The sequence below is a fragment of the Cnephaeus nilssonii genome (assembly GCF_951640355.1).
Source record: "Cnephaeus nilssonii genome assembly, chromosome: 3".
Taxonomy (NCBI): domain Eukaryota; kingdom Metazoa; phylum Chordata; class Mammalia; order Chiroptera; family Vespertilionidae; genus Cnephaeus; species Cnephaeus nilssonii.
This window is the reverse complement of record NC_137074.1, coordinates 80,942,613-80,970,556: the sequence shown is the minus strand read 5'-3', so window position 1 is coordinate 80,970,556 and position 27,944 is coordinate 80,942,613. Positions and strand designations below refer to the sequence as shown.

Genomic DNA, 27,944 nt, shown 5'->3' with positions numbered 1-27,944 from the left:
CCAGAACTGCACCAAATATCCCTTATGTTAAATAATCCAAGTATTCCTTTGTGGATATCAATCAATAGACATTTATTAAACATTGTCTACGCATTCAACAAGTGTCACTTATGTCAGTGTTTAATATTATATTGTTTTCTCAGGAATCTGTAGTTTCAGTCTCCTAGCCAGTAAAACAAGAACTTCATTAGGACATTGCTTAAAAAAAATGATTATGGTAGTAGAGTGCTAATTTTTAATGGCACTTTCACATACTCCTGTTTATTTTAACTTGGAATGACTGAAAGGATAAAGAAAAATCCAGCCTGGCCAGCATGGCTCAGTGGTTGAGCATCAACCTATGAACCTGGAGGTCTCGGTCTAATTCCTGGTCGGGCATATAGCTGTGTTGCGGGATCCCCCATAGGGGACATGCAAGAGGTTCAATGGTTCTTTCTCATCATTGGTTCTTTCTCATCATTGATGTTTCTCTCTCTTTCTCCCTCTCCCTTCCTCTCTGAAATCAATAAAAATATATTTAAAAAGAAAAATCCAACAATCCTTTAATTGTCCTCTTAGTACTGTTCTGTGAATAAGGCCATGCAGGTTACCTTTATACATCTAAAGTTCTAAAAGAAACTCCTGGACCTCATCAAAAAAATTCCATTCCCAACTCTGAACAAGAATATTTTATGTTCCATGAAAGATTGGGTGAGTTATAAGCCCACCTGATTTCCTAGAATGTGTATACATAATATATATCAAAAGAATAAAAATAAAAGCAGAATTATTGGAAGTGTTAACCATAGTAGAATATAATGTTGTGTTTGAAATACTAGTTAAAATTTGTGTTGAAAATTGTTTCTGCTATTGAGGAACTATTTATATAAAAGTATTTTAATGCCATCAAATCATTACTCTATGGTTCACAGGCTATCTTAAATGTAAAGTTATTTCTAGTGATTAGATGGCCAAGAACACAAAGTATTAAATAAATGATCTTGACTCAGAGTCTAATGTATAAGCATACTTGCCCTGGACATACCTTCCTAAACTGGGTATATTGAAAAAGCACAACTTGAATGGAAGCCACTGACTAGTTATATGACTTGCTTTGGTAAATTACTTACTCTTTCTGGACCAATTTCATCATATGCTAAGTGAGAATAAAAATATTACCAGTTCTTATTGCTTCACAAGATTATTATTGTATTAGTGGCCCAGTGCATGAAATTCGTGCACATTAAAAGGGAATTAATTAGAGGAAATATTTTAATATTGCTATTTGCCCTTTCTCTATAATAGAAGTGTCAGAGATGAAAGAAAATTAGTAAAATGTATATGAAAATCTCCCTCCTGTCAGAGTCTGGGGCGTGCTGCGGAACCCAGAGTCAAGTCCCCGCCCACCCGCATGCGCCTCGAAATTGCACAAGACCCAGACCCGGCCGGCTCCACCCCCATCAAGCCCCACAGTGCAGGGGGCGCAGCCTCAGGTCCCCCGTCAAGCCTGGCTGGGCAGGGGGCGCAGCCTCAGGTCCCCCGTCAAGCCCCACCAGGCAGGGGGAGCAGCCTCAGGTCCCCCGGCCCGGCCTCAGGTCCCCTGGCCCCCGCACGAGGGCGGGAGGGCGCGAAGGCATGACGACCATTTGCATATTAGCCCTTTATTATATAAGATTACATAAAGAATGTGTGTGAAAATAACTAATAAGTTGTAAAGCATTGCATAAATCATAGTTGTTATGATTGTTGATATGTCTTTAGATGTATATATTTGTAGAAAAAAAAACTACAGCCCAGCTGGTGTGGCTTAGTGGTTGAGCATTGACCTATGAACCAGGAGTTCATGGTTTGATTCCTGGTCAGGGCACATGCTTGGATTGTGGGCTCGATCCCCCAGAGGGGACATCCTCTCCCTTCCTCTCTGAAATAAATAAAAATATATTTTAAATCAAAGAAAAAGAAAAATAGGCTACAACATAATTTTAATTACATACATAATCCTATTAATTTAAAATTTAAAATATAAAACAAAGAGTTAATACATTATACAAATTCCACTGGATCCAAAGTCTTTAAGAGAAAGAAAACGAGTTAAAAGATAACCACTATGCGTACCTATTGAATCTACTTCCATAACTGAGAATGGTAAACTCAAGAGAGTAAGATAGGAATGATGAGAATGAGTCACAGCAGAGGAGAGGAGACTTGTATTTCTCACATAAAAATATAGAATTTAATTGCTTAGGTAGAACTTTGGTGATTATGTAAGCTAAATCTACTAGAGCACCCTAGAATCTTACACATAGTGAACATTCAATGAATGTGTGTGAAATAAATGAATTTTCTATACAAGTAAATCAAAGTCTTGAAGGTGATTTAGCAAAGTACATAATAGAACTAGGACCAAGCTCAAGACCAAAAAAAGAGAATTCCAATCCAGAATTCTCTACATGCTGCCTTCTTTTTATATATGCCATGTTTCCTCTCATTGTAGCAAGAAACAGCCATAAAAACTGGGAATCTGAGCCTTTCTCTTCATTGTTACAGTTTCAGATTGAATGCTAACAGGGCCCAGACTCTAGAAAGAGAATCTCTTAGTTACTGTGAAGAGTTGACACTTACAGAGATAAAGCTAGATTCAGAATTCTAGGTAAAAGAAAGGTTCGATGTGACAGTAAGATTAGACTCCCAGAAAAGCCTCGATTTCTATCAGCTGGGAAGGAGCAAAGAAATTAAACTGCAGGGTCTGCCCCCAGGAAGAGAACCATAAGAAAAGGTGAACATCTCTAGACAACAATACATGTGTCTCCTACTTAACAATGCCCTATGTCCATACTGTTTGCTTCTGAGCTATTTTTTAATATACGTGGATACATATATAGGAATTGTACTAGTATATGCATTTATTTTAGGAAATAATACAGATAACAGTATATTGAAGTGCATTGTTACTAAATTTTTTATCCATAATTAGTGTTATTATCTGTGTTATCCCAGGAGAGGCAATACAAGCTACTTCAGTTTCAACACGCATTAATGCAGGAGACCAGCAGTGCTCTCAGCAATGAGCATCCACTGTTCTACCCACAGGCTGGTGTGTTTTGCAACCCATGAGGTTATGCCTTTGGAGTTTCACTTTATGCCATTTACTTACTGCTTGACAACCTGCCTTGACCCATAAACCTGTGTGAATAATAATCTTGGATCTGCCACAAAAAAATTAGAAATCATAGATTTTTGGAAATTAATAAATTCTTAGAAATTATTAATAATACATTGAGAAATTATTAATAATATTAATACTATATAAAGACTTAATGGAGTATAAATAGTGCAGTATTTTGAATTTGTAGACTTATATTATGTATTTGAAAATGCATACATTTGACCCTTGAACAAGGTGGGGGTTTGAGATGCTGACCCTTGGGCAGGAGAAAATTCACTTATTTGACTCTCCAAAAACTTAATTACAGTCATTCCTTGGTATCCACGGGGGACTGGTTCCAGGATCTCATACATACCAAAATCCGCAGTTGCTCAAAGTCCCTTTTTTAAAATGCTCTAGGACAATGTATTCTATAGGCCCCCTAACTCCAAGGATTCCAAACCACAGATCAAAAGTACTATTTTCAATCCATGTTTGGTTTAATCCACAGTTGCAAAAACCAGGATACGAGGGTCGACTGTATATTTATTGAAAACATACAAGTATAAGAGTACCTACCCTGTTCAAACTCATGTTGTTCAAGGGTCCACTGTACTGAAAACTAATGAGTTAAGCGTGAAACACAAGAAGTTAGAAGACAACATAACTAACAAAAGGAAAATAGAAAGAAATAAGAAAATAATTTATAGTAAGAACAGATATTAAAAATAGTAGAAAATAGAGAAATAATTAGAGCTAAACAAAGCCAAAAGTTGATTCAAACTTCTAGAAAGCTTGACAAAGAAAACAATACAAAAAGAAATAATATTAAGACTGAGCAGAGGATTTTACTATGGATTTAACAAACATGAAAAACGTATAAGCGAGTTTTATGAACAGTAAAATGTATTACCTAGCAAAGTTGAAGATGTACGTGCCATACAACTAGCAACTCCATTATGGCAAACTCCAGAAAGACTCACACACACCCTGTTCAAGCATGTTCTGAATGCAGCCTACCAGGATGAATAAAGAATCTGGGTGGCTCTGTGGCAAAGCATAGTCTCTACCTGGTAACAGTTACATTGAACTGGAGTTGATGTGTCAGCAACAAGTCTATTAGCCACAATTCTGGGACAATAGTGCCTATGCTTGTCATGGGTAAGTGCTAATTTGGTTTCCCAAGAGCTTGGAAACACCAGGAGGAGAGAGGGCGGCTATACACTGGGAGGAGGAACTCTGGTGCCTGCTGCTTTCTGAGCCTCCTCCTCAGCATGCTCAGAGGTAGCAAGATGTAAGACAAGGCAGCAGCCACCACCCTCCTGTGATTTAGGCTGAGGAACCATATAGGCACACTTCCTACTTGAGGGTTTTTATTCCAGGGATGTAGCTACAAATGCACTTTTGTATCTAACAGCAGGAATGCAAAAAACTGTTTGCAAAATGTGTCCTTTACTCCGTGAAACTTTACTAAGTAAGAAATTACTATTCCCCTATGCTTTGGTGAAGCAACAAAGACCTAACAGATCATTATTGGCCATTCCTAGAGCAAATATTTGAGTTTATATCTTCTCTCTATGAGGATAAGACTAAATTCTTTTTTCCGTGCTTTAAAATTCTTCTCAGTCATCACTTCAAAATACACTATAAATCTTATGTTGCAGAAAATTTTGTGAAAGATGGAATCTTTTCTTCTTGTATGTGAGACTGAAAAAATCCAAAATGCTTTGCAAATTCCACCAGAAATTATATTATCTCTTCTACTAGTACACATTTTTTTTCAACAATATGGGTTTTATACCCCAAGTTATAAAGGCCTTGATCTTAGAAAATCCTTCTGTAAGCCCTTAGCAGATGATTGCTGCCATCAATGTTTTCAAAGATTTTATTTCCTTGGATTTTATGCTAGGTGGGTATTTATTTACTTTCTAATCTCAAAACTACCTAGAGGTAAATATAAGTTGACATTTGTCTGTTTTGTCTTTTTATTTAAAACTAGAGGCCTGGCGCACGAAATTTGTGCCTGGGTATGGTCCCTAGGCCTGGCCTGCGATCAGGACCATCTTCCCTGGCTGCCAGCAGCCAGCTCCTATCCCCTCACTCACCCCCGATTGCCCATGTGGCATCTGGCGATCAGAACCTGCTGGCCAGGGGAAGGGACCAAGAGGTCGGCCATTCCCGCCCGCTTGCCGCCCTGCCCCCGCCGCCAGTTGCCCTCTGTGTGTGGGGCAACCAGCGGGGTGGAGGCCTTGGCCTGGCACTGCCCGCATCCCCTGCCACACACCTCCAGTTTCCCGTTCACCGTTGGTCTATGGGAGCCTGCTGGCTGGGGAAAGGGAACGAGAGGTGGTCAGGGCGCCTCATAGTGACTGGTCAAGTGATTGTTCTGGTCGTTCTGCCATTAGGGTCAATTTGCATATTACCCTTTTATTATATAGGATTTGCTGTTATTAACTCATATTTTCTTTGTACTTCATGTTTAATAAACAGTTCTATTATTGGGGGTATAGGGCAAATTCAATTCCTCAGCTAGACACAAATAGCCATGTAGCATATAAGATTCTGACAAATAAAGCCATAAAATTTTTTAATGATCTTTAAGATAAAGATTTTTTTTCCTCAAAAGTAGCTTAAGGGAAAGAATTTTCATAGCTCTAAATATTAAAGCATCACAAGCAAATAAATGCAGTTTGATACATTCTACATGTGTGTAGATTTTTATAACTTCATGTTAGTTTGGAAGATCTCCTGAACAATAGATTTTCAGGAAAAGGCTAAATCTTGAGGGGCATATTATAGATAGAATTTAAGCATTGAATGAGTGCTTCAGTTAATGCCCTTGAAAGTCACTTCCATCCCTGAGACTACTTCTATCTTCATATTAATTATAAAAATAGTGCCTAATTAACTTAAGGACCTGTGGCCTAATTTGACCTATGAATTGCAAAGAGTTGTTCATACAAATACAATTTTTTTCAGATATGTTATAAAATATAATTATAAAGTTATTGAACAACTAGAGGCCCAGTGCATGAATTCATACACCAGTGGGGTCCCTCGGCCTGGCCTGCGGGATTGGGCCAAAACCAGTTCTCCAACATCCCCTGAGGAGTCCCAGATTGCGAGAGGGCACAGGCCAGGCCAAGAGACCCCCTGGGTGCACGATTGGGGCCGGGAAGGGACATGGGAGGTTGACCAGCCGGGGAGGGACTGCAGGAGGGCTCCAGGGCATGTCCGGCCTGTCTTGCTCAGTCCTGATCAGCTGGACCCTAGCAGCAAGCTAACCTACTGTTTGGAACATCTGCCCCCTGGTGGTCAGTGCATGTCATAGCGAACAGTTGAGCAGCCTTAGCATATCATAAGCATATTACGCTTTGATTGGTTGAATGGATGACCGGACACTTAGCATATTGGGCTTTTATTATATAGGATAACACTATACAAAAACAGTATAAAGTTTAATTTGTCTCACCAGCAGCATATTGTTTAGTCACTTATATGCACAGGTCAAATTAAATACCCTGCTCTTAGGTGGGAGACATTTTAAAAAACCCAGACAGGCTAGATCAGTGGTCGGCAAACTCATTAGCCAACAGAGCCAAATATCAACAGTACCACGATTGAAATTTCTTTTGAGAGCCAAATTTTTTAAACTTAAACTTCTTCTAACGCCACTTCTTCAAAATAGACTCGCCCAGGCCGTGGTATTTTGTGGAAGAGCCACAACTCAAGGGGCCAAAGAGCCGCATGTGGCTCGCGAGCCGCAGTTTGCCAACCACGGGGCTAGATCACTCAGTCAGCTGCAGCAAATCCATCTGCTGTTAGTGAGGAGACGTAGTTTGGCAGTTAGCTGCAGGTGACTGGGAACCAAGCCTCCAGGCCTGCCTGTGATTCCAAAAGCGTGGTAAGCCTTTCATACCTTCCTACGTCTCCGATGCTCCCTCAGGAGCACACTATTTTTAAATCTACCTTACAGTCACTACGTGACATGTACATCTTTAAAAATAAACTGTGGTGTCTGGGACAGCACATGTTTATGGTTTCATGTGTTCAGTTGACTCAACTTGGGTTGTTGGTACTGGGGAATCACTGAGTTTCAGGACCAAGCAATTGATGTGGGATCAAAGATTTTGAACTTTAAAAAGCAATTAATTTACGTTTCCTTTCACCCACAGGTCTACCCACGGATAGCGCCGGCATTTTGGCACTACCTGCGGGTAGAAGTGAGTAGCGAGCACTTGACTTCTCCCACCCTCACTCCTGGCTCTCTGCTGGTGTGGTCTGATCTGATGTGCCCATGTTGCTCAAGATGCAGCTGCCATTCTGTGTAAACACGCTCTCACACCACCCTGCCTCAGAGTTGGGTCAGAAATCCAAATCGCTGAGAACACAAGTGAAGTTTATATGAGATTAATCATCCTGCTTAATAAATTTCCAAATCAAGACCATATCATATGTATCCTAATGATAAATAACTAAGTGCTAAATTATGGAAAACCATAAGTATACCTCTTTTTAATCAAGGGCAGAATTCCTCAGCTTAACTTTGTATGTCTCTGGGAAAAGGTAGAATAATTGCTTCATTTGCATTTTCTTCTTTTCTGTCCCTAGGAGCATGAGCAGCTCACCTACTCCTCCACGCGGTCCAAGGCCCCCAGTGTCATCATTACAGGTCTCAAGCCAGCCACCAAGTACGTCTTTCATATCCGAGTGAGGACGACCACAGGATACAGTGGCTACAGCCAGAAGTTTGAATTTGAAACCGGAGATGAAAGTAAGTTCCACACAAGGATATAGAGTAAGATGTTCATTTAGTACCATTCCCATAGTGAAAATCTAACGTCCTGATAGTTAAAAATCTAATGTCCCAAAATTTTAATAGTCTTATCAAACAGGATTCTGTTCATGCACATGGTCATACGGCCATGTTGGTTAATGTTTTACTGTTATCCATGTAATGTGACCCCAATATGTCTCTTCATGCAGAATTCATCACTTACACTATAACACAGAGTCTCAGTGGTTCTCAACCTTTCTAATGCCGCGACCCTTTAATACAGATCCTCATGTTGTGGTGACCCCCAACCATAAAATTATTTTCGTTGCTACTTCATAACTGTAATTTTGCTACTGTTATGAATCGTAATGTAAATATCTGTGTTTTCTGATGATCTTAGGCTCTACAGCAGCGGTTCTTAACCTGTGGGTCGCGACAGGTTGAGAACCGCTAGCAGGGTCGCCTAAGACCATCAGAAAACACAGATATTTACATTACGATTCATAACAGTAGCAAAATTACAGTTATGAAGTAGCAACGAAAATAATTTTATAGTTGGGGGTCACCACAACATGAGGAACTGTAGTAAAGGGTCGCGGCATTAGAAAGGTTGAGAACCATTGCAGTAGGTGGTGTTAGCCTAAATGGTCATCAGTGTTGGCATCATAATATGAGGCTAGTGAAAACCTGGGAGAGAATAAAGCCATGAGAAAATGATTTTAGCAGTTATTTCAATATTATGCAGCTTTGGCTTATCTCAGTTACACCATTGAAATGCACATTATAAGTTTAAATGTAGATGCATGGGCTTAATTAGAAATTCAAATTAGTTCCATAGCCCCAACACATTGACAACCAAAATGGGAGATGAAGGGACTGAGGTATTTCAACATCATGTAACGTAAGTGGTGAAATGTCTTACTCATTCTAAGCCCACCTCTACCATTGAATTCTTTTTTGGGCTTTAATATTCATCTTACTGCTCTCTTTGTATATGGGTGGCTCTTGTAATGTTCCTGATTAAAAAATGTCTAAATATCTAATCATCATTAATAAGAATTCAAGAATAGAGAATTTATTATAAAATTCTTTATGAATAATGGCAATAATAGCTACCATTTATTGAGCCACTAAAAATACCAGAAATGATGTGAAGTATTTGCATGTATTTTCTCATTTAAATTTTTCACCCTTCAAAGAGACAAGTATTATTTTCCTAATTTTACTTGTGAGAAAACAAAAGCCTAAGGAAATTGAGCCATTTGTTTATATTCTTGCAACTGGTAAGAAGTGGTGGTCTGTACTCTGAATTGCTCCATTATCTGCCAAGTCCTTTCATTTGAATTATTAATAATGCTAATAGTAAGACCACTAATTAGGCTACAATTTTTCTCGAGTTTATCACTTCCTCAAAGTGAAGCTACTTGGGTTTCAAATTCTGTGATGGAGTGAATGTTTTGTTTGTTATTTTTATGCTGATGAACAATATTGATCCATAAGAAATTCTTTGGTACAACTATATCTAACGAAAGAGTGAAAAAAGCACTGACTTATTTAATTAAGAAGGAACACAGTGTTGGGAAAGTAAACTAATAAATAAAAAGAATACTTATAACCTGGATGTTTAATATCAGTGATAGTATTTATAATCCTGCTGGAGACTGTTGTCTTTTCAAGCTAGAAATTATTGGGACAAGAGTGTAATTATCACAAACCATAATAAAAAAAAGCAATGTTAAAATGCCCAAATAAGTGTTCCTGCTATGTTCTGTTGACTATTTTTTTCTGAAGAAGTGTCAAGACTTAGGCTAGTTACAAAGCCAAGGATGCAACTCAAGGCAAGTTTGCTCCAGGGAAAAGTCTCATCATTGTCCTATCACTGCTATATCTATTTCCTCCCTGCACCCAGTTCTCTTACTTTATTTTACATAGGAAGAAATTAACCTAACTTCTCAAAAGCATGACATTTTGAATATTATTTCATTGAGTTAGAAATGCACTCTCAGACAAACTCATAGGCCTAAAGCCAAATAAGTCATTTGTGTTCATCTGGCACTTCTAGACAAGGCAATCCAGTCTAATAAGAAAACAATAAGGTCTGATCTAAATTTAATTTGGGTTTAATTCTAAAGTTCAACTCATACTTTTAGATGTTATATAAAAGAAAGTACTTTGAAATTCCTTAGCTGAAAAGTCCTCTCCTCACCAATGGCCCAGTGCAATATTTGTTCTTTTGGCAAAAAATGTAGAGGACACTTACATATGTGCCATTCTCTGAGTGAGGTTCTGGGGATAAAAATAATAATAAGAGCTATTGCCTTCACATAACTTATAGTTTAGATTTGTGGAATAAAAATGAAAAATGCAATATTATATGACATGTACTACCATAGAGATAACATGTACTACCATAGAGATAACATGTACTACATAGAGATAGGTAAAAGGTGCTATGAGAACATAGAGAAGAGGCCCTAGTTCAGCACAAATGGTTCATGAAAGGCTCCTGGAGGGTGAGAAATGAGGGCTCATTCTTAAAAGGGGAGTAGAAAAGAAATAGAAAGAGTACTAAGGCCTGAGGCAGCATGAAAAATTAAAGAAGAGCAAATAACTTGGTATGGTTACAGTGAAGAGACCTGGAAGGCAAAATGGTAGGATCTAAAGGTGGAGAGTTATTCATACAGGGGCCAAAATGCAGGCGCTCTTCTGGCCATATTAAGGATATTGGGTCTTATGAAGACATTGAGGAACCATGGGAGGATTTTAATCAGGCAGCAACGTGACCAGTAACAGGTGTAGGCTATGCTGAGCAATTTGCACAAATTATCATATCAATTCTGACAAGATTGTATCTATGTTTAGAAACTTAAGTAGCTTTCCTCAAATATGATAAGCAATCAGTAGAAGTGAAGGATTAGAACCCTAGAACCTTCTGATAAAGTCAGCAGCAGACAGCAAAAGCCACGTTCCAATTACTGATTTATAAATGTAATGAAAGTGACTTTTATTAGACCCTGGAAGAGACAGAGTGTCTGAGAAGTATCTGAAAAATGTTTGTCTAAACCTGGAGTTTAAGAACATAAAATGGCTCCCAAGTCCATTTGAAGCCTAAGGCAAAGTCATTTAAAGGATCGCTTTTTATCTGGTTTGCTTTAAATTTCATTTTCAAAGCATGTTGTTTATATCCAGAAGAGAATTTCAATGAATAATGTCATAGTAGGATATGAATAGGTTCACTATAAATTTAGGAATATAATTATATAGGTCCAATCTACTGCATCAGTCTTTTTCTCTTTATACCCTGCTAGCTCATCTTTAAATTTTTATGGCTTTGTTTCTCAAATAGTGCCTGAACTATTAGAGGCCCGGTGCATGAAATTTGTGTACTTGGGGGGGCGGGGGGGTCACCCAGCCTGGCCTGTGCCCTCTCACAAAGTGGGAGCCCCATGATCGATCACCCCAAAGAGGTAGGCTCTGCCCACCCATCCAGGGCTACTGGATGGATTGTCCCAAAGAGGTAGGCCAGAGCAGCGGGACCCGCCTCCACACCACATGGAGCCGTGGGACTGGCCTCATCGCGAGGAGCCTAGGAGCTGCGGGACCCACCTCTGTGCTGCGCACACAATGTCAAGCTCCCGCCCACCCACGTGCCCCCGCTGTGCACATAGCCTCCTGGTAATCGCTTGTCACGGTGTGAGGGCATCATGACCATAGGCTTTTATTTTATTTATTTTTTTTAAATATATTTTTTATTGATTTTTTACAGAGAGGAAGAGAGAGGGATAGAGAGTTAGAAACATCGATGAGAGAGAAACATCGATCAGCTGCCTCCTGCACACCCCCTACTGGGGATGTGCCCGCAACCAAGGTACATGCCCTTGACCAGAATCGAACCTGGGACCTTTCAGTCCGCAGGCCGACGCTCTATCCACTGAGCCAAACCGGTTTCGGCTAAGATTTTATTAATAAGATGCCTAGAGAAGGGGTGTGAGTTGGGGAGAAGAGTTTAGATACTCTCTCATTTAATGGCCTGGTTCAATTTTTTTTAATTAAGCAAAATGAAGTAGTTTACAATTTAATTCTCTTAGCCATACTATTTTACTTGTTTCAAGTTTTAGTTTGCTCATAACAAGTAAGACAATAACGTAGAATATGAAATAATTTCTTTTCAAATTCATCATGTTCTTAACACTTGTGCTCTACAAACATAGTGATATCATGGTGTCACTATGGTGACCTCTCTTGCTCTTTTAGACCAGTGGCTGAATTTATTTGCAGAGTCAGAATATGCTAATGAAAACCAGCTAACAAATGTAAAGGTTACTAATTATGACTGCGAGCATTATTTAAAAAGTCATTTAGTGCTATTGGCTTCCTTTCTCACTAAGTCTATAAGAACAACCTCATTTTGGTAGTATAAATGGAGATAGATATAGAAAGATAGATGGGTAGATAGGTAGGTAGGGAGGTATGTAGATAGATAGATGGTAGATAGATAGATAGATAGATAGATAGATAGATAGATAGATAGATAGATAGACAGATGATAGATATTCACTCATCTAGAGTCACAAAAGACTTTTTGTGTTTCAATGCTGACATTTCATATGTTTGCTAATCTCTCACTGGACTGAGGGTATAGCTGAATATTATGTCCACTAACAGCATTCATTGAGTGCTTATTATGTACTAGCCTTTATATTAGGTACTACAATTGATTCCCTGGAATAAATTTATCAAATAACAGTTAACTACACAACCAGTAGTAAGAAAATAAGAATATATAAATATTCTATGTGTATCTTCTTGAAAGATAGATGGAAGATAAGTGGTAGGTAGGAGCTGTCTAATATAAGAATTTTAGCAAAATGAAAATAAAATTCATATTATGCCACAAAGTATCAAACACACACATACATATGTTAAATACATCTCTTTTTTAATTAAAAGGATGAAAAAACAAGAAATTTTAACAGCTCCATAATTGTTATCTCTCTTCTTATTTTCTGGAGAAAATGTACTTTTGTCCAATGCAGAAAAAGATGAGAATTAAAGTTTAAAAGTTATCTACATAGCAAATAATTATATCCATATTCTTATAAAGTGCTTAAATTATATTTGATTTAATCTTTAATAGTCTATTGAAATTACACCCCACATATTTTAAAAACTAATACAAATAATTTATAGATAAGGAAATCAAACATTTGTTCTTACTTAAAATACTACAAGATTTATCTAATACTAGAGGCACAGTGCACAAAAAATTTGCACTCGGGGCAGCAGGGGGGTCCCTCAGCCTGGATTGTGAGAGGGCGCAGGCCAGGCCAAGGGACCCCACCTGTGCACAATTGGGTCCAGGGAGGGACGTGGGAGGTTGGCCATCCGGGGAGGGACTGCGGGAGGGATCCATGGCGTGTCTGGCCATCTTGCTCAGTCCTGATCAGCTGGATCCCAGCAGCAAGCTAACCTACTGTTCGGAGCATCTGCCCCCTGGTGGTCAGTGCACATCATAGCAACTGGTCGACTGGTCAACTGTCTGCTCTCTGGTGGTCAGTGCATGTCATAGTGAGCGGTTGAGTGGCCTTAGCATATCATTAGCATATTATGCTTTGATTGGTTGAACGGATGAACAGACGAACGGACACTTAGCATATTAGGCTTTTATTATATAGGATTCAAATGTATTTTAGAATAAGAGAAAATAATTTTATGTATGCATTTTCAAAACCAAAATAAAATATATCCTGTTAGACCAGTGGTCGGCAAACTCATTAGTCAACAGAGCCAAATATCAACAGTACAACGACTGAAATTTCTTTTGAGAGCCGTAAACCGACTTTCTGCGCATGGGCCACGAAGTTTCAATCACACTGTATTTTTCATGCACCGGTCCCACACATGGTATTTTGTGGAAGAGCCACACTCAAGGGGCCAAAGAGTCTCATGTGGCTCGCGAGCCACAGTTTGCTGACCACTGTGTTAGACTGCAGACAACTTGAACATTTCACTTAAATACTGGAAAAGAGCTTGTGAAGCTATCAAAATGGAGTAGAATATATAGCTTAAAACCAATTTTTTAAAAGAAAACTGGAATTTTACACATAATAATTAGCAATTTACCTCTTTCATTTCCTAATGGTTATCCAAATGACCTGGAGAAATACATCGTCAGCAAATAAGCAATGCATTTCTTTTCTCTGGAAAGATTAATTATACCTTAAATTTTAACAACATGTAAATTTAGGTTTTTACCTGTAGGCTACATAAAGCATTTTGCAGCACAAAAGCTACATATGTCAACACTTGAAAATGTGTTTTTCAAATGTTGTAACTATAGACTAGATTTGTGGTACCTATAAAAGTGGTAACTATAGACTAGATTTACATCACATAAAATAAATAACCACACAAAAATCATCATGATCACCATTAAGTACCCAAACTGTAAGCTACTGAATCACAGTATTTCAAAATAGAATTTTATGCCATGTCTTACACAATTATACAAAAAAGCTATGTGGGTACAAATAAATGAATTTAATCAATTACTTTTTTAAAACATTTATAATATTTAGTAACTTTTACTATGGTTTTATATTTAAGCAATTTGATTAATTTTAACAATTTATAGGTGGGAAATGATCCTGAAAATTAGGAGCAAAATTGTACCTGTAGTTTTTGTTTCATTATCTATTCTTTAGGTCTCCATTTGACTAATTTATTTATACTCCACTTGGTATACTTAAAAACTCCAAATCTTTGTGTATTTTCTACTGAATACAATGTTAATTTCTCAATAAATATTCAAGTCTCCCTTCAGTCTAATCCAAATTGGCATCATTCCTGCTCTACTTCTCTCTAGTTAGCATATACTCTGGAAAATGTGTGGGTGCTTTATACAAAATAAAATTATTTTTTAAAAAATAGTTTTATTGATTTCAGAAAGGAAGGGAGAGGGAGAGAGAGATAGAAACATCAACAATGAAAGTCATTGATCAGCTGCCTTCTGCACACCCCCATCGGAGATTTAGCCTGCAACCCAGGCATGTGCCCTGACCAGGAATTGAACCGTGATCTCCTGGTTCATAGGTTGATGCTCAACCACTGAGCCATGCCAGCTGGGCCGAAAATTTTTCTTAATCTTTACTTCTAAGCTTCTTTTATGATTTCCAACTGGTATTTCAGAAACCTATGACAGCACAAACAGTTAGTCCAGCTCACACACGGCCCACCTTTCCTGAAGTGTTCTCATCAGTCTAAGAGAGCATCAACCGTTCCACAGACTTTCTGTAGTGTTTTATTGTGCAAGGGCTTTATTCTTTACTAAATTGTTAGCAATTTGAGGTCAAGAACTATAGCCTATTTATCTTTGTGTCTCAAAAGATTTCTTGCACATAATTAGTTTTCAATATGCATTTAATCAAATAAATAAAGAACATATAATTTTCCAAAGGCTAAAATATGAAGAAATGACATGTTGCCTACCAGTCTGAGAAGAAAGAATCAAATATTTTTATTTGCCACAGATAAGCAATGTTGCTTGCTTTGTTTTGGGTAACAAGATGTAACTGGATTGAGTCATGTAGAAACATGATGCATGCAATTTTAATTACAAATTAATTGTTAATTCTAAAATGTGGGGACATTTTTGGTAGAGTTTAATGACATTTTTGTTGTTATTTAACATGTTTTCCTCCTTAAATGTCTTTATTTAAAACCTTTATGTTTGATCCAGTCTATTGGTGGAAATACAATCTGTACTGCTTCAATTACTTAAGGTGAAATTAGCTAGATAATTATTAGCAGCAGTCAGAAAATTTGAAATAATTATTAATAGTGAAGCATGAAGCATAAAGAGGACCAGCTGACCCTGATGGAGTAATAAAAAAAGTTAATTAATCAAGCAGGAGGCAGATTTCATATTTATGAGTCTACCTAAAGGAGGATGAATTCCAGAACATAAGACTTTAATCTCAAATAATCTCTAGTCAATAGCACACTTTCAATGTTGTCAGCCATAGCCATCTAAAATGCAAACATCAATAGGAAAGAGGGATTTTCTAGCACTTAGATTGTTTGAATGTAAATTAGCCTACCTTATGAGGTAATAAAGAACCTTCATAAGAATTTGTGCTGAAGATAGTTGGATACTTGTTCAGCATGTCATAAGGGAAATCCCTGTTTTTATTTAGGAGGTTGTGATGGAAGTTTGATGTAACGTCTAACATCAAGATTTCATAATAACAGATAATATTTATGGAGTTCTAATTATGATTCAAGCACTGTTCTATTCTTTAGGGCTACTAAGGCATTTAACCATTCTATGGATCAGAAAAGTGAAGCACAAAGACGTTCAGTAACTTACCAGTTTCCCACAGCTAGCAAGTGTTGAAATGGGGATATCATGACATCAGGTCCTTTTCATACTAATGCTCAGAACCAGGAAGTTCCCTTTCTTCCATTCATTGTTTTTACTTTTCTTATTCAGCTTGGTCATTACTTCTAATTTTCTTCATGAGTAATTTTTATTCTTACCTCCAATTCTTTACTCTCCCTTAACAAATTATATTTCTTCTTAAAATAATAGGTGTTTGAATACACGCACATATTTTTCAGAAGACTATAATTATTTATAAATCACCGTGCATGATTTTCAGAAAACTATGGGTGTTTTAATGCAGATTGCTAGATTAATGCACATGTAGTAAACCCAGTATAATGCTCTAAAGGGGAAAAATCATGCAGTTAGTCTGATAACCTACATGTGCAGGGACTTGATGAAGAATAACTATTTGCATAGAAAATGGAAGTCTCCTTTTTTTGCACTGACAAAAAAAAAAATATTTCACTTCAGTTTTGCCTGGTTCAAATAAAGATTTAAATGATGGGAACCAGTTTTGTGTACTGCAAGACAGATTGAAGTCTTTAATATGAAAAATATTAAAGATCATAACGTTGCTAAATGATCTGGAAAGAAAATCGTTAACTATTAACAGGCATTTAGACTTGTAAAGTGTGCACATCAAGTGCAGTGTTATAATTCGGCTCATATCTAAAAGGGGACTAACAAACCTTAAAACAGAATATAGGTTTATTTTATGCCAATAATGTACAGCAACATATACAAAAACATGATTTCTTTGGGATATAAGCCCTTATCACTTGATTGGAAGTTTTTTATCTTGTTGTTTTTTTTTGAGATAAGGAACCATTTCTTATTCATTTTTGAACTTCCAACATTGCTTTGCATGTGTCTGACAATTGGAAGACATTCAATGAATATCAATGAGTTAATGTTACCCAGTAAATATTCAATGAATGTACATCTGTTATTTCAAACAAATTATATATATTCAATGAATGTACATCTGTTATTTCAAACAAATTATATATATTCAATGAATGCACATCTGTTATTTCAAACAAATTATATATATTTTATTATTCTACCTATAGATCTTCAGTATGTTGCTTTTATTTGTTTATTTTGTGCATGTATTAATAGCAATATGCTGAATGCTGGTCAAATTATGCAGGATGAATAAATTCTAGAAATCTAATGTAAAATATTATGACTATATTTAATACTGTATTGTATACTTGAAATTTGGTAAGAGAGTAGCTCTCAATTGTCTCACCATACACACACACACACACACACACACACACACACACACAAATGACTACGTGAGGTGATAGATATATTAGTTTGATTGTGATAATAATTCCACAATGAATACTTTTATCAAAATATTATGTTGTACACCATAAATATATATAGTTATTATTTGTGAATTATACCTCAATAAAGCTGGAGAAAAAACACACAAAGTTAAATAATTTATGTTCTCTGTCTTGAAGAAACTCACCACTAAACCACTCTAGAGACTCTTATAAGAATTCCTTATTTATGTCATTCTCAAAGTCTAATTTTAAATTGACTTGATTTTAAATGAGATGGATTTTTTTCTATCAGCCATCATATAAATTGCCTGACTTTTTCTGTCAAGCTGTTTGACTTTACAACCTTGAATTCTTCTAGAGAGCAAAAATGTTTCTTAGACATTTCAATTGCTCCAAATTTAGGGAAAAACATATTAGTACTTGAGGATTTAGTGCTGTCTCAAGAAGACACAAATCAGCTTTATTGACTTATAATTTGAAGTGTGTGGATTTTTTTTTTTTAGCAGCATATTTTAGTTGTCAGAAAAGCATCAAGGTCAAAGTGAAGGAAAAAAACCTAATCTCAACATAATCACATGGAGTCTATTCATAACTGCTGGTGTGATTTTTAATTATGGTTAACCTTTCACTTTCATCTGTTGCACAACCATGTACTACTAGTAAACTCAAGACAGGATTAGGAGTATTGTGTTGCTCAGTGGTTACTTCTGAAATCATGCCTTAAAGTAGCAGGGGAGTTCCAGCTAGCTGCAGAGTGCTGCTAGTGGAGATACAGAGCTTCCTAGAAGGAAAGGGTAGAAAGCATGATGCCGGGATGAATTGTCCTCTGGGAAGTTACAGACTGCCAGGAAGTTGCAGCGCAGGGCCTTGGTTCCCAGCTTTACTTCCTATTTCCAATTGAATTCTATGCACATGATAATTTGTTGTTTTCTAGAGCTGAAAAATTTGAGAGTTCAATGAAAGAGTTGTCAAAATGCCCAAGTCAGATGAAAAGTATTTTATACAAAATACATAAATACTAAATATTACCTGCCTATATAAAAACATAGACATAGTTTGAATTTTATTTGAACAGTATGAAATAAAAATAATTTTAATTTATCTAATGTAACATCTTTAAAATTGGTGCTACCCCAGTGCAAGGTGTCTGTTTTTGCTATATCTCATTGTGAAGTCACAACACTGAATGGACAGATTTTATAAAATATATCCAGTCAGTTCTACCAAGACCTGTGTGGAGAATTAAGAAGCATGAGAATTAAGTTGCATTACATTTCACTTTTTCAACAGAAATAGTATTTCAGTGAATTTAAATTGAGTAACAAGAATCTTTGGCAAAATAGCAGGAGACTTTTAAAAGATTTAGCTGTGTGTGCACAAACCAGAGTGTGACATGTGTGAGCACATTACTGTGCTGTAATGATAGGCAAAGTTGCAGAATATGGCAACTTTACCATCGGATATAAAATAGCTGATTCACACAAACTGAATTTTATATTCTTTTATGCTTTTGAAAAACTGAGCATTCTTTAAAAAATGCTTTTGCACTACAGTTATTTTTAAATTAAGTAGTTATCTTATATTTGCTGGATACAAAACCAGAGAAGACTAAATGTGTTTTTTCAACATCAATTTTGGCAGATCTGTAAAAGGTAAACATTGCAATATTACTTACTGAAGTTAGTATATATATATATATATATATATATATATATATATATTCATATATTCATATATTCTGTATTTATACACACTTCCTGTTCTCATTCTGAAATGAAAAAAATGAAATTGGCAATGTTTTTAATATTGTTACATGAGTTCTTATCATTGGAAGTGAACGGGGTTTATTTTTAAATTTTAATAAATTTGTTCTGAAATTTGACATAATGAGAGAGAAAGTGAAGGGCACTTGAAAGGAAGCAGCAACAGTGAAAACAAGCAGAAGAATGTTGTGTTTATTTATTTAATCCTTAACTCAATAAAAAAAATATATTAATGGATGGGCCAGATATAGAGGCAAGCACTGGGGATTCAAAGATAAAAGGGATAAACTTATGTCCTGTTTTCACAAAAGCTAATGAGAGGTTCAGAAAATTAAACAAGATTATAATAAAGGATTATGTGTGATGTTTCTGAGAACACAAGGAGAAAAACCCAAACTATCATCTAGAAATGCTTCCAGGAAGGGGAGAGTGGATGTTATGGGAAGCCTAAAAATCCCAGGAATCTACAATACCAGCACCCAGCGAACAGCTGTGAACCCAGGAACACTGGTCCCCAAGCAGTGCGAACATGTGGATTCAGAGGAGCTCTGCACCTCTCCACGGAAAAGAGAGAGAGAACTACATAACCAGACACCCGGAGAAGAGAGATCATGGGGAGACAAAGAAACAGCCTGCATATGAAAGAAAAGGAGGCCTCACCAGAAAAGGAAGTAAATGAAATGGAGGCAAGCAACCTGTCAGAGAAAGAATTCAGAGAAATGGTCATAAGGTGGATGAATAGAAAAATCTTCTGAAAAGAAGTGATACATTAAAAGAGAATTTAAAGTTGAATAAAAGTTGGCCATGAAAATGATAGGGATGGAGGGGGTGGGGGTGGGGTAAGAGTATTGGAGAGCTTTTCTTCTGTTATAGGTACATGGGTGCAGGTGTAGAGATAAAAGAGAGTGTGGAACTTTCTAGTAACAGAAGGAATTCCAGTAAGGCTAGATCCATGGTTCTCAAAATGTGGGCCCTGCACCAGAAACATCAGCAACTTATTAGAAATGCAAATTTTTGGACCCCACCCCAGACCTACTAATTCTGAGGTGGGTCCTAGCATTCTGTTAGCACAAGCCCTCCACGTGATCTGATGGACACCATAGTTAGAGACCCAGCAGTTTTGTCAGAGGACAAGGGCAGGTAGGGGTAAGGAGTGATGGGGGCGATGATCTCAGTACAGGAAATAAGAGCTGGAGTCTTAGGCAGGGGCCATGCAATGCCATCCCTTATCTTGTTACTATGGCTAAAACCTTCTCTCTCTTTTTCTTTTCTTTTTTTTCAGGTTTTTTTTTTTTTTTTGTGTGTGTGTGTGTGTGTGTGTGTGTGTGTGTGTGTGTGTGTGTGTTTTCTTCCAGTTACCTGTAGTTTTGGAGACAGGCAAGAAGTCAGAGTGAGTTTCCCATAACTGACTGCTCTGGAACCATTGCTAATACATCTAATTATTTCCTCACCTTCATTTTATTCACACTAAAAATAAAACCTTCCAAATATCTTTTTCATTGTCACACCGATTGCTGTCATAATTTCAAAATTCCCTAGAGACAATTTTGGCCTTAAGGATTCACCTACCGAAGGTCCTGGAACCTTGGGAATTATTAAATTCTAACACATGCTTGCTCTCTGCCAACATGTAAGCCTGCATATTTCTCCTTGACAGTTCATATTTGGTCTCTGGACTTTCAAGACAGTGAAAAATAACCTGCTCACTGAGCCTCCTAAGGAACTGGAGCTCAGCCATCCCATCTCAAACTCTTTACAATAATTGTTCTGTTTCAGAAGTCCTAGAAAGTCAGTTATCTGGGAAACTTCATGAATCTAGATATCATAAAGGTAAAGGTGATATGTTAGCAAAGTTAGACACCAACTACTCTGCCACACAAAGGTGTCAGGGGGCTTGTCCCAGGCTTGGTTACTTGGTTGTATGTTCTAATAGGTAAAGGCAAAATGATATATTCAATTAGACGATTCAATTGGTATTTTGGCTTATGAGGATTCTTCATTCTAGACATTAATTTGTCCTCAATAAAATAAAGGAAATGAGCTAAATTATCTTCCTTTGCTCTAAAAATGGGACAGTTCCTAGTGAAGTGATTAGGGACTTAGGCCAGACTACACCCTATGTAGTCTGTTTAGGCTTTAGTGTCCTCATCAGTAAACTAGAAATGTATTCATTTGTGTGTACACTGATTCATTCAAGAAATATTTTTGAGAACCCAGTCTGTACTCTGTACTAAGGGCTGTTCTACCTGCTATGGATATAGCAGAAATAGACAAAGACCCCTCATATGCTAGAGAATACAGTCTAGAGAGGAGAGAGGAAAACAACAAACAAATAAAAGCTACAGAGGGATGGTATGTTACCTAGATCCCCCCCTTCAGGACCCAGGTACTTACTCTCTTCACTAATGAGAGTGCTGCCATTGATGGCTCATTACTGAATTGTTTACCAGACATTGCTGGCTCAAAAAGGAGCTGTGTGCTCAGTCAGTCCCTCTCCCCAGGGGCCGGGCAGAATCCAGGACTGGCCAATGTGAGGTACAAAGATTAGTCTCATTGTTCATTCAGGGCAACTCAAAAGGGCCATCTCAGCTCAGAACTCCCAGACCTCTGCTGAGGTTTTGCAGTTACCATGTCACAGTTCAACTGCTCCATTTCCTCATTTTTGGTTCTCTCACTCCCCCACATGTCCATGCTGAGGTGACTCCTCAATAAAACTGCTACATGCAAAGTTCCATTGCAGAATCTGTGTCCCAGGAAACCACATATCAGACAGATGATGAGAGGTGCTTTGGAGAAGCGCGAAGCTGAGGAGGAGGATAGGGAGTGCCTATCTCCAATGTGATCATTAAATGTTAACTATCACTATAATCCTAATTATTACTGGGAGCTAGGCAGCTGGCAAAAACTTCATGGAGGAGGGCCTTAAACTTGGCCTTGAAAAAAAAGGAAAAATATAAATAAGCAGAAAGAACAAGGAAATTCTTCATGATAGCAACTGATTCACACAATTCAATTTGACAGATACTCTGCAAATAAAGAGACAGCTAAAGAAAACTAGTGAAGAATAATTTTGGTCAAAAACTGAACGTTTGGACTTAACCCTGGATTTAGATCTTGACCCTATCACTTGTAGGTATCAGACTTTGGATAGGTCAATTAACCACTCTGTGCCTCAGTTTCCACATCTTAAAAAATGAGGATATGATTGTCACCCACTTTCTAGTGTTCTTACATGTACATAATGATTCAATGCATGTAAAGTACTTAGCAGAGTTTCCAGTACATACTAGTGTAGTTAGAGCTCGAAATGTTTATTTTAATACTGACATTATTGGTATTTATTTTCAACCGTAAAATTCTATCATACAACTTCCAAATTGTTTTAAAACACAAAACAGTATTCTTTATTATCTTCTTTACTAGAGGCCCGGTGCACAAAATTCGTGCACGGAGGGGGAGGGTATCCCTCAGCTCAGCCTGCACCCTCTCCAATCTGGGACCCTCGAGGGATGCCTGACTGCCTGTTTAGGCCCGATCGGGTAGGATCGGGCCTAAACGTGCAGTCGGACATTCCTCTCACAATCCAGGACTGCTGGCTCCCAACTGCTCACCTGCCTGCCTTCCTGATTGCCTCTAACCACTTCTCCCTGCCAGCCCGATTACCCCCTAACCACTCCCCTGCCAGCCTGATTGATGCCTAACTGCTCCCCTGCCAGCCTGTTTGCCCCTAACTGCCCTCCCCTGCAGGCCTGGTCACCCCTAACTGCCCTCCCCTGCAGGCCTGGTCACCCCTAACTTCTCTCCCCTGCAGGCCTGGTCCCCCCCAACTACTCTCCCCTGCAGGCCTGGGTACCCCCACAACTGCCCTTCCCTGCAGGCCCGGTCGCCCCCAACTTCCCTCCTCTGCTGGCCTGGTCACCCCTAACTGCCCTCCCCTGCAGGCTTGATTGCCCCCAACTGCCCTCTCTTGCAGGCCTGGTACCTCCCAACTGCCCTCCCCTGCTGGCCTGATCACCCACAACTGCCCTCCCCTGCTGGCCATCTTGTGGCAGCCATCTTGTGTCCACATGGGGGCAGCCATCTTTGACCACATGGGAGCAGCCATCTTGTGTGTTGGAGTGATGGTCAATTTGCATATTACTCTTTTATTAGGTAGGATTATGTAGAGATCCTATTATAGCAGTGATGGCGAATCTATGACACCGTGTCAGCACTGACATGCGTAGGCATTTCTGAAGACACACTGCCGCTGAGGCGGCCGCATGCTGAGGATGAAACATTTGCTGCTCCTGAGGATGAAACATTTGCGAACTAATGTTTTTTCCTCAAAGTGACACACTACCCGAGTTATGCTCAGTTTTTTGGCGAAGTTTGACACACCAAGCTCAAAAGGTTGCCCATCACTGTATTATAGTAATCAAGTCATTCCCTGATTCTTTTCTTTGACATTTATAAGCTTCATGCCTATAAGCTTACCCTTAAGACTAGTTGGCTAGTCTTGGTGTTAGTTTAATTTTATAGGTGATTTACAAAGGTGAGTGGGATACCCAAAAATGAGTTGGCCTCCAAGGCTTAAGCACTGGAGAAGTGGATTCAGCCAAGGACACTCCACACTCAAATTTCTGAGATACCAGATCTTAACCAGCACAGTAGGCAAGTCAGGGAACCTCCATCAGTCCAATTAACACATCATCCTATGGATCCAGAACCACTGTCCTTCCCATTTCTATGGTAATCAAATTATTTATGGGTTGGGCCACTTTTCTTTTAAATGCTTAAATCAATAAAGGTCTCAGTGCCAACAGACAATATTGCAGAATGGTTATAAACTCAAACTCTGGAACTAGGCTGTCTCTACTTAAAGTCTGATTCTGCCACTTCTGTCCACATAACCATGGCAAGTTAATTAACCTCTCTGAGCCTCAGTTTCACCATCTACAATGTAGAGACAATACTACTATCTCATATGATTGTTCTGAAGATTTAAAAGGTTAATACATTGAAAGTGTCTAGGACTGCAGACAGCATGTGTAAGCACTCTGAAAGTGTTTGCTATTATAATAATAACTACCCTTCTTCTGAGTAAGACTTCTTCCCGTAGGCCAGTATGATTTTTGAAGGAGCCTGTACTGTGAATCAACTGCCACTCATCTCCATGAAGAAGGAAGAAAAAAATTTAAAAAGAAAGAAAAGAATGTAATTCTGGCTAGAAAACTCCCTTATAGTACCTTCTGTGAATCCTCTTCAGTTTTTAAGTAAAAATGACAAGACTTATGTTTACCTATTCCACTATAAATTTTTTAACAATTAAATAAAGAACTCTTCCACCAATTTGCACAGGAATAAGCAATCCAAAGAGAAATCAAACTTAGCTTAATATAGAAAATTATATTTGGCTCAGAATAGTTATCTATACTAATAAAAGGGTAATATGCTAATTAGAGCAGACGTCTTCCCGACATCCTTCTGGACAAAGCAGCAGTGGCTGCCTGAGGCTCAAGCAAGCCATGGATGGCGGCTGCCGCTGCCAGGGCTGGGCCGAGGCTCAGGCAAGCTGCAGTGGCTGCAAGGGCTGAGGCTCAGGCAGCCGCAGCGGCCGGCAGTGGCTGCAGTAGAGGCGTGATGGGGCATTGCCTTCCCCTGATCAGCCCGGTCGCCTACTGTAGAGGGAGGCCAGAGGCAGCAGCAGCGAGGGGGTGATGGGGGCGGTGCCTTCCCCTGATAGGCCAGTCGCCTCCCACAGAGGGAGGCCAGACTGTGGCTTAGGCCCGCTCCCCATGGGGAACGGGCCTAAGCAGTCAGTAGGACATCCCCTGAGAGCTCCCAGACTGTGAGAGAGGGCAGGCTATTCTGAGGAATCCTCCCCAGTGCACGAATTTTAGTTAGCTATACTATTCTATACGTGATAAGCCCAGACTATCTTGTTTGAGGGAGGATTTTACTTTTTCAAATTATGGGACAGATACAGTTTTGAGAATATTGAACTTTCCTAAAATCACATTTTTACCCTGCATAATGACTAGAAGAGGGCTACTCCATCCTTTCACAAATTATTCCAAGTTGCTTAGCAAAAAAAAAATAGCACCAAGTGGGAACATAACAAAAAGACTTGGGGTTATCTAATTGCCTTAAGTGTGTTCTTTTTTTTCTCTCATGTTCTGAACTGCAGCTCAAAATTCCTTCTGAATCATTCTAAATCAAGCATGTCAAACTCAAAGGCTAACACGGGCCAAATAAACAAGGTTTAAGTGTATGTGAGCCACAAAAAAATAAAAGCTTCAATTTTCATAGAAACGAAGGTTTATTTCTATAGAATAATCCTACCTAATAATAGACAAATATGCAAATTGACCATACCTCCGACACGCCCACAAGCCACGCCCACAAGCCACACCCACCATCCAATCAGAGCGAGTATGCAAATTAACCCAAACCAAGATGGCTACAGCCACAGAGAGCAAGGTTTCCTAGGTAACAGAGGAAGCCAAGCTTTCCGCCTGCCCTTGCCAGGCCTAAGCCTCCACTCAAGCTACAAAGTTTCAATTATAGAAAGTAAACAAATTCAAACAAATGGCGACAGGATGGAGCTTGAGAGAGCAGGCCAGGGTTGCCGGCGGCAACAGGGGAAGCAAAGCTTTCCGCACACCCTGGCCGGGCCCACCCGCTTAAGGCAACAAAGTTTCAATTATAACCCCAACAGAAATGGCTGCCGGCCTCGGAGGGAGCCCCAGGCTTGGCTCCGCTCCAGGCTACAAAGTTTCAATTGTAGAAGGAAAATAAAAATTCCAGATACCATGGCCTCTGCTTGGGTTGCCAGAGGGCGTGGCCGGCCTGCAAACCACCACAGGCCCCTCGCTCAGGCTGCTCCACGCCCCAAGGGAACCCCCACCTGATCCGGGACACCCTTCAGGGCAAACCAGCTGGCCCCCACCCCTGTACCAGGCCTCTATCCTATCTAATAAAAGCGTAATATGCAGATTGATCATCACTGCAACACACAATATAACTGCCCCCATGTGGTAAAGATCCTGCCCCCATGTGGACACAAGATGGCCACCACAAGATGGCCAGCAGGAGAGGGCAGTTGGGAGGCACCCGGCCTGCAAGGGAGGGCAGCTGAGAAGGACCAGGCCTGCAAGGGAGGGCAGTTGGAGGTGATCAACCCTGCAGGAGAGGGCAGTTAGTGGTGACCAGGCTGGCAGAGGAGGGAAGTTGGGGTCAAACAGGCTGGCAGCAGAGTGGTTAGGGGGTGATCAGGCTGTCAGGCAGAAGTGGTTAGGGGCAATCAGGAAGGCAGTCAGGCAAGCAATTGGTAGCCAGCAGTCCTGGATTGTGAGAGGGATGTCCGTCGGCCCGTTTAGGCCCGTTCCCACTGGGATCGGGCCTAAACGGGCCGTCGGACATCCCTCGAGGGGTCCCATATTGGAGAGAATACAGGCTGGGCTGAGGGACAACCCCCCTTCGTGCACGAATTTCGTGCACCGGGCCTCTAGTGCTGAAATAAATGAGTAATCTATATATATAAAAGCCAAGTGATCAGAACGATGGAATGACTGGAACGACCCATCACTATGATGCGCACTAGGGTGGCCAACCTGTCCGATCAGGGCCCCAGTTGGCCCCCCAATCTCCCACGGTTCCTCCCCCACACTGGCCTGGCCCCCAATCATCCCCCCACACCCTGATAGGGGGGGACCCACTGGCCAAGTGCCTGGAGCCCCTCCCCCCAGCCAGCCCCTGTGGCCCCTCCCCCTGGCTGGCCCCCTACCCCGATCATGCATGTGTGGGGTCCGGCCGCCCACCCCAATGGAGGCCGACAGGGGCCAGCCAGCCAACTTCTGACATCCCCTCCCCCCTGCCGGCCCTGCCCTGATCAGCCTCCATTGGGGTGGGCAGCAGGACACCACCCATGCACAAATTTGTGCACCAGGCCTGTAATTGTTAACATAATATAATAGAACATTTTAGCCCTAGTTGGTTAGGCTCAGTGGATAGAGCGTCTGCCTGTGGACTGAAGGGTCCCAGGTTCGATTCCAGTCAAGGGCACATGCTGGGGTTGTGGGCTTGATCCCCAGTAGGGGGCATGCAGGAGGCAGCCAATCAATGATTCTCATCATTGATGTTTCAATCTCTCCCTCTCCCTTCCTCTCTGAAATGAATAAAAATATATTTAAAAAATAAATAACAGAACATTTAAATAAAAATTAATATTTTTTCTTGAATATTAACTTACCAGACACTGAATAACTGCACAAATTAATAAGCGTAACACAAATAAATCTATTTTTCTTGTTCTCTGAAACTGAAATATTTCCTGCTGCACACACCAAACAAGTCAGTACGAGACTAATGACATGGCAATCGGCTGCTAAAATATTCGCTGCTAGCATTAGTGGAGAGAAATGGTGCGCCTGCGCATAAGGCACTTAAAGGGAAATGAATGCAACACAATTATAGTAATCAGTCATTAGCAAACATTGTAGTTTGTTATTAATAATCCTTTATAATAAAAAGCAAATGTGCAGATTGTCCCCTCGACCTGTGGTTCGACCAGGGGGCGGGGCCTCCCTAGCTGGCCCTGCCCCTGATAGGC

At 39.5% G+C, this 27,944-nt stretch overlaps 1 protein-coding gene and 1 long non-coding RNA gene across 9 annotated transcripts in view; one reads left to right on the top strand and one right to left on the bottom strand.

The window, feature by feature from the left end:
- Positions 1–27,944, top strand: part of EPHA6 (EPH receptor A6) — a 1,012,702-nt gene that overhangs the window by 627,801 nt on the left and 356,957 nt on the right. For 6 of the 8 annotated variants that reach the window (XM_079766996.1, XM_079766992.1, XM_079766998.1 and 3 more), the window contains 2 exons: positions 7,300–7,347; positions 7,736–7,898. In XM_079766996.1, coding sequence (XP_079623122.1) covers positions 7,300–7,347; positions 7,736–7,898 — 211 coding nt within the window. Of the gene's footprint in view, positions 1–7,299; positions 7,348–7,735; positions 7,899–27,944 lie in introns of those variants that run through there. The other 2 variants (XM_079766995.1, XM_079767002.1) reach the window with 2 other exon arrangements.
- LOC307097097 overlaps positions 1–27,944 on the bottom strand; it is a 613,772-nt gene that overhangs the window by 434,572 nt on the left and 151,256 nt on the right. The gene's annotated exons all lie outside the window — the stretch shown is intronic.